The 8,068-nt window shown below is 39.6% G+C and overlaps 1 protein-coding gene across 2 annotated transcripts in view; it reads left to right on the forward strand.

The window, feature by feature from the left end:
- ppm1bb (protein phosphatase, Mg2+/Mn2+ dependent, 1Bb) overlaps positions 1–7,858 on the forward strand; it is a 28,885-nt gene extending 21,027 nt beyond the window's left edge. The window contains exons 3-6 of one of the 2 annotated variants that reach the window (XM_055175676.2): positions 552–669; positions 1,536–1,647; positions 1,738–1,795; positions 3,224–4,927. In XM_055175676.2, the coding sequence (XP_055031651.2) occupies positions 552–669; positions 1,536–1,647; positions 1,738–1,795; positions 3,224–3,529 (594 nt within the window). In that variant the 3' untranslated portion in view covers positions 3,530–4,927. Of the gene's footprint in view, positions 1–551; positions 670–1,535; positions 1,648–1,737; positions 1,796–3,223; positions 4,928–5,663 lie in introns of those variants that run through there. The other variant, XM_055175677.2, reaches the window with a different exon arrangement.
- The last annotated feature ends 210 nt before the right edge of the window (positions 7,859–8,068 follow it).

Here is an 8,068-nt window from a genome sequence, read left to right on the forward strand (position 1 = left end):
TAAAACTCGTGATTATATTTTAAAAAGCCCCACTCCCTTTTTCCATTGACTGCTGCGTATAAGAATTCTGGTGCCTCGTGTCCCCCTTTGCTTATGATTTCTTTGTGGTTTCATCATTCATGGCCATCAAGAAACCCTCCAAAAATCACATGCCCTCTGACTGTAGACACCAGCTTTCCAGATGTTAGGACAGAGCCAGAGACCCTGCGAGTGAGGTCATAGCTCTTGAATATATTATTGGCTTGTACAGTGTACCCCATGCATTTTCATGATGTATGGCATGTACATTCACTGGAAACTACGCTCTTGTTTTTTCCCCTTTCACTTGAAAGATGTGTCACTGTGAAGGTCTGGTTAGTGTCTTTAGTATGAATAGATGTCACAAATTTCCATCCGTGGTAAATATTGGCGAAATAGGAGGCAGTCTAGATTTATAGTGGTTTACAGTAGAAGCGGTTGTATAAACACACATGCACAGTTACTCGACAGGTTATGTTTTAATCCAGTGAAAATCTTTTTTTAATATGCCATCTTTTTTATTTCTTAACCAGGGAAGCCGTGACAACATGAGTGTTGTTCTAGTTTGTTTCCCCAATGCGCCAAAGGTATCGGAGGAGGCTGTAAAGAGAGAGGCCGAGTTGGACAAGTCCCTGGAGGCTCGTGTGGAAGGTAAGACATGAAACGATGCCCTTGATCTATACTGACAACAGCCCTTTTTGAAAAGAGAATAAACCATAATCCATTTTTCGATCTTGTAATTCAAAAACACAAGCTAAAGCTGTCACGATTTTAAAATTTGGCTGACGGTTAATTGTTAATTGTTTTTGTTTGTTCATGAAATTATTTTCACACATTGATGTGATTATTTAAATTAAATCTTTTGCAAGGTAAATATTGCAAAAGATTTTATATTATTAATATTATGATATTATAACACATATTTAAAAGTAATCTGATACGGTCTAGTTTATACAGGCGCTGCAGCTCCCCCTTGTGTTTTTTAGAGAGATGTGCAATCATTGCGGTGATCAGAAATCATCGCGATGAGATCAAACACTTGCGATGAGACAATTATTAAATCATTGTTACAGCCCTAATAGCAGCAAAGTTTAACGTAAGTCTGTTAGGTCTGGTGATCTCCACTTTTTAAATACAATTTAAATCACACTCCTTTTCTTATCCCCTCTGGTTCTTCTCTCTCAACATCTTGACATGTTCTGCACTGTCTGGAGCCTCATATGGATGTCTTGTCCTCAATGCCGGGGAATGTTAGAACAAATCTTTAAATTCTTAAGTGTTTTCCACTAGATATGTTGTTAGGACAGCTGTGATGAAACCTGTTCAACATTCTCTCTCCAGCTCTTATATACCATCTGGACGTTATTGGCTCATCCTCTCTTTATAAGTGTGGGTTGATTGATCCTGTGCCTAAGCTTTCAGCAGTCCTGATGGATGATATGTTCCATTTTAAGGCATCCTTTTTCAAAGGTTCCCCACATCTGTGTAATGCGATTGCAAACTGTTTCACCCTGCAGAAATGATGGAGAAGGCAGGGGAGGACGGCGTCCCGGATCTAAGCCACATCATGCACAACCTCCGTCCCGAGACCATCCCCAACTTGCCACCAGGAGGGGGTCTTGCTAGCAAACGTAGGGGTCCAAAATTAATATAAAATGAGTTTTATTGAACATTTTACTGTGTGTTTATTTAATAGCAATCTCTCTTTCTTATTTCCAGACGTAGTGTAATTGAGGCGGTTTACAACAGGTTAAACCCACATAGAGAAGAAGATGGGGTGAGTAGTTCCTTACAGTTTATTATTATTATAAGTAAAAATCAAATAGGATCCAGAGGTGACTTGATTTTTCTCATTGTTTAAACTTAACTCCATCTTTGTTAGAATATTTTGGCTTAACGTGGGTCTCATGCATAGGTTTATTCCCTTGATCATTTGAAGGAAAACACCACAGTTTTTTCAATGTTTTGCTATGTTCTTGCCTCGGCTTGGACGAATGAGTGCATTCCTGTCTTTTTTTAGTGCGTGCACTGGATCTTTGTACGGCGTGTTGTGGATGTGTTGGCATTTGGCCTGGCCCCTATTCATTTCTTGGGATCCAGGCAGGGATGAGTTTGGAGGCCGCCGGACACTTTCATGTTTTCCCTATTTGAAGACTGTTACATGAGTAGTTACACCAGTAAGTATTGTGGTACAGAGTTAAACGTGGCGATTTTCTTAGCGGATAAAAAATAAGATCTAGTCGGAGCCGATGGTGTAGTGTACGGTGCTCCGACACATGGTGCAGACGCACTTCTTGCGACCCGAGTTCGAATCCCGGCTCGAGGTCCTTTGCCAATCCCATACCCCTCTCTTCCCCCTATGCATTTCTGCCATCTCCTTAATGACTATCTATCGAATAAAAGCAAACATTGGCCAAAAAACAACTACTCCCCCTCTCGCTCAAACTTCCATCAATATTACTGCGCCCGAGGTCAAAGTGCTGCAAGCTAAGTGCTCTTCCGCCATGCAATATAGTTCTCATTTTTGATCTGCTTAGAGAATTGTCACGTTTTGTTTCGTGCCACCATACTTTACTCATGTTGCAGTCTTTAAATGGGGAGAGCATGGAAGTGTTTGGTGGCTTCTGGGTTCATCCCTGTTTGGATCCTGGGGAATGGGTGGGGCTGGGCTAGGTGCTGGCACATTCACAACAGGCTGTACAAAGATTAAGTGCACGCATTGAAAAAGATAGGTATGTATTAATTAATCTAAGTTAAGGTAAGGACATAGGAAAATGTTGAAGAACTGTGGTGTTTTCCTTTAAGAACGATACATTTAGTAATTAGCGTATGTCCTACTTAAGTCTAACTGGTACTCAAAGATAAAGGGCAGTGCCTGTCCATTTGTGTAATGCGAGGCGTAGTGTGCGCGCCTTGGCTTTTTTGAGCATCTCTGCTTGTGGTGTGTATTTGTATGTCTGCATCTTGGTAAAAAGAGTATTGTTCTAAAACGTTTCACCACGAAAAGAGTTTGCGACTTATTCACTGTAAACCTCATTCATACACGCATTTGCTACCGCGTGCTGGAAAGCCAGCTTACTATTTCACACTCAGGAGTCCTGCTTCTTTCTAAATGAAAGGGCAATGTAAGGTCATGGGGAGGTGGCTTGCCATAAGCAGGGTCTCTTAGCCTGCTCTGTCCACTGACACTGGGGTCTTGCACCAGGACAACCAGGGAGGAGCAGCGGGCCATGAGGAGGAAGATGGGAGCACGGCTGCCGCCAACTTGCTGGAGGCGCTACGACAGTTCCGTCTCAGCCACAGAGGCGAATACCGCCACGTGCTGGAGCAGGCGCTCTCCAGCTATCGGCTGTCCTGCGGGACAGGCGCCGCGACACGCTCCGTCCCCCCGGAGGACCCTCCCTCTCCCCCACCATCCCCAGCCGTTGAAGCCCTTAACTCTGAGGAGAGCCAGGATGAAGCCACCACATCACCGTCTTTAGACAAGCTCTCTGACGCCCCCACTGCATGACCCTTTAGTACCAACTAACCCCTAACCCCTCAGATATCAAACCCCAAACCTGCTCTTCGGCCCAGGTTGCTAGGTTGGTCCAGTTTCATTGCAGGTTTATGAATGTATTATCATTTGTCTGTTGTGCCTAAGTGAGCTCAGCACACAGAAAAACTAGTCAGCCATTTACTGGGCATACATTTAGGATTAATATTAATGAGAAATTCTTAGCACTTAAAACCTGCTCTGAAACTGCAAGCGAGGTTAACCTTGGCATATCCCAGCTCTGTCTGCATTAAGCACTTTTCTGTATCTCTGCACTTAGCCCACCGTTTTTATATGGAGAAGAATGATCAGTTAAGGATTTCTGAATGTAAAAGTCTAATACTTAAACATTTAAAAGAAAAAAGACTTGATAACAAAGTGGACAATCTGGGCTGTGCCAAGGATGCATATGTCTGTTTGCTCTAGTGCCACCATGCTATGCATGTGTACTCTGCATTCTGGGTTGGTCTTGTGGTTGGTTTTGGTTCTAGGATAATAGCAAGTGCTGTAGAAAACATCAGGTACAGCTTGTATTGTTTTCTTAAATATAGAGTTTGAGATGTGTGTATCAAACATGTGAAATAATAATCTCCTTCTCTTTCCTTCTGTCTCTTCATCTCTATTCTCACTGGCCTATAATTTGGACTGCACTCTCAAATATGATTGTAGTTTGTATGCTCTTTGAGTGTTAACTCCACTATCCAGGTGTCTCTTTAAGGTATAAGCACAAATGGAAAAGCACTGACTCTATAAGCATGGGCCATATGAGATTATGATGGCTCAATCAATACTATTTACCTCATCTTTTGTTCTTGCTGTATTCTCTTTAGCTGTAAATCATTTCTCTTGCACTATTCCAATCAGCAAATGATTATACATTTGAAATGTAAAAGTACATGCATAATGAATTACCTTCAGGGGAACGTATTGTCATCTACACAATAGGTAATTCTGCAACGTGGTTTATCTTGAATGTCTGTACTTCTGCAGCATTTGCACAGAGCTCTTGTAAAGCAAGCAAAAATTTGTCTACATGAATTGTGTCATCTGACTGTTTATTAGTTAAGTTGTGTTTTCTTAGACTTACTGATCATAGTAAACAATGTCAAGCTGATTACTTTAACTTTATTTCAAAGTCAATGCGTAATGCAAATTCTGTAATCCTCTTAACAGGTGACATAAGTGTGTGCATAAAGCTGCCATTGTTGTATTAAACTCAGTGTTATGAATATAAAACCTCAGTGCGGAGTTGAAGATCTGAGCTTTGTTGTTTGCAGGTTTATTTGTTCCCCGAGTTCTGATATTTTTTTTCTGGGCAAAAGATTTATATTTATTTTGTTTTTCATGCTGCAAAATAAATCAAGTTCAACTATTCACGTTTGTCTTTGCTGCCATTTATTGATACATTTCACGAAAGTCATTTTTAACATTCTGCTTAAGCCATATGCATATTTTGGGAACTTGTCACCTCATACTCGTGAAGGGTGGATGTGCAAAGCACACCCCAGGTCATTTATATAAACTTTTTTTTTTAATTACTTTGTTATTGGAAGTTAAATAGCTTGAGGTAAGTGTGCACCTGACCTGCATGAGCCAAAAAAAAAAATTCTGCTGAAGAGCTGTTTTTTAGGAAATGCATCTGTTAAATTGCAATGAAAATTGTGGTCAGACGTTGTAGGTCTTTTTTCCCTCATTTAATTTGCGTGGTTTTTATTTATTTATTTTTTGACTTTTGTATTACCTCTTGGACACATGTTAATTGTTTACTGATGAATGTTTTTTTGACTTCCTGTGATATTAAAGTGTTAATGGGTTGTTTTCCCCTTTGCCTACGATGAATTAACATGTTTGTCTTTGTACTTCCTGTCATAAGTGCCTAATTTAAAAAAATGCGTAATGTAATTATTTATTATTTTTCTTTATCATTCATTTTTGGTTAAATTGAATCCAAGAATCAAGACTATTACTCTTGTTTTCTGTCTCACACCCTTCCTTGATTTTTTTTCTTTCTTTTTTTAATTCCCTGATTCTCACTTGTCAAGTATTCTACTCTTTTTGTTTTTCTCTGTTTGCTCATTTCTTTCCCTTTCTTGTTTTCTCCTTGTCGCAGAGCGGAGGTGACCTGGACGACCCCTGGTAGCCCGAGCAGCCGACGGCTTCTGTCTCCTCACGAGAATGTCCTCGCGTCACACGAGAAAACCCCTTTGCTTACACTTTTTTTGGTTTTGATTCTGAGGGAGGCATAGGAAATATTAAACGAGTCTGGAAAACTTACTTGTTTTTTAAAGATGAGAAACTTCAGAAATGTTATAATTTTTTTTAAAACGGCATTGTATGGTTGAGAGGAATTTATTTCAACCCCCCCACCCCCCTGAAATCGGTGTGTAAATTTAAAGCAGTGACGAGACTGCTTGAGCAATTTTTGCTGGATGCTTATTTGGAGACGTGAGCTCTGACCTCATCCGGAGGTGGGTGGGGCCAGCGAGCACCAAGAGGGACCGGAAACGGGGCCTTTTGGACCTCTGTTGAATGTGGAGAGCTTCTCTGTTGCCTTGTTTGTATCTCAGACGGGACTCCCTTTTGACTCATTCACACCACGCATGTGCATCTTTTTAGAGATACTGTCCACCAAATATTATCTCAGTTCCTGCTCACAGTTTTCGATGCCCTCTAACCCTGCGCCTATCCAGCTGGACAGCAACCATTAAACAGCCCTCTCATGCACCTTGTTTTGCTGTGTCATAACTGCTGCTGGCCACAAAATTTTATGTATCTGTTGTGGATTTTTTGGGGGGTGGGGTGGGGGAATTGTTTTAGTGTCATTTTTGGTGCTTGCTGTTAAACTGAAAAATTAAAATGAAAAAAAAAAACAGAACAATGATCTGGCGGCAGATTATGGCAAACTTGCCCTGGATGGAGAGGACTTTTTATTAGAGGTACCGCATACGGAGGAACTTTTGCAAGTGTATTAAATAGTAAAACCATACTAAATCCTGTATTTACCTCTGTTCTCCTCCAACCCACATCTCCATCCTCCCATCAGCTTGCCTTCTGGTTTGTGTTCTCTAACAAAATTTTACAATTTAAGATGGTTTCCCCCTTTATCACCTTGACTCAGAGTTATTATAATTTTTTTTTACAGATTGTATGACACAATTGGTATTGTTTGAATGCACTCACATTTGGTTAATGGTAAACAAAAAATACTAAAATCTTTATAAAAGAGAAACTATGAGAAGGTAAGTAGAGTATTTCTAAAGTGAAACTGCAGAAATATGTATGTGTATATAGCTATATATATTTTTTCTCCTTTTAACAATGGAGTGAAAGCGTGGGCGCTCTCTCCTCGGACTGGATGATAGGTACTTGAATATTCATTGAGTGTTTCTAATCTTTCTTTTTTTTTATCATTAATCTAGGATTGGTTTTTGTTTTTGAATTGTGCCTGTAAAAGGTGGTCCATTGCTGCAGGGGTGTGCTTACAGGACAGTTGGCTATGGATGAATGTACCCCTTATTCACACTGATACGCATATACTTTAACACACTCATTTGTACATGGTCGTGCATAACACACTTTCATATGTGCATTTATCATTTGATTATCTTCATGGTATGCATTTAATCCACAGATGAGCTCGTTTTTTACTCATCTGTGCATATCTTTTACACAAACACGTGCTCTGGAGGCCTTCTAAAAAGTTTTCTTCCCTCCCTTTATTGTTTCAATTCATTGACTTCACCTGCTCTGGTGTGTAGCTTTAAAATGAGTGTTTATTGAATTTTATGAGATGATTGTTTATGTATATATATTTTTGCAGTTTTCCCCCTCTGGTACACACAATTGTAGCTATGTACTTAAAAGCTTCATTTTAAGATTTAAGAATGGGGTCAATTTAAAGATGGATTTCCTGTTCAGATGGTAGAAGTAAATTTTGTGCAGTGAATGCTCAAAGACATTTATCTGCACTGTGTATATCAACAACTATTAATGAAAAGAATAATCAAGACAGAGTATTTTATTTATTCCAAGTTTTTGGCTTAAATGTTAAAAGAGAGAGATGGGCTTCTTTGTAAGAGGGGGAAACTACTGCCCCAAGTGTTTTTTTGTTTTTGTTTTTTTGAGAACGTGACAAGTTCTCTTGCGCTTGCGTACTTCCTCTTTCTCTCTGATTCTCTCTAACCATCCAATGAGCCCGTGTAATGAACGTCCCCAGTATGATGTTGTGATGTTTCAGTAGCAAACAGTGAATATGATCTGTTCTCCTCAATAAAGGATTGCTAAAGTTTGATGTTAACACAATGACTTGCTTGTTTGAAATGTTTTATATGATTCAAGCGGGATAAAATATTCAAACTATTATTCTTTATCATCAAGACGTTCCAAAACTTATTTGCTCTTACTCTGTTTGAAATCTATAAAAACAAATGAGTTTAATATAGTAGACTGGTTGTTTGAACGTTGTAAACCTGTTATGACAATAGGTTAACACAAGAGGGCGTGGTAACTAAATTA

Source organism: Misgurnus anguillicaudatus, chromosome 4 (assembly GCF_027580225.2).
Source record: "Misgurnus anguillicaudatus chromosome 4, ASM2758022v2, whole genome shotgun sequence".
Taxonomy (NCBI): domain Eukaryota; kingdom Metazoa; phylum Chordata; class Actinopteri; order Cypriniformes; family Cobitidae; genus Misgurnus; species Misgurnus anguillicaudatus.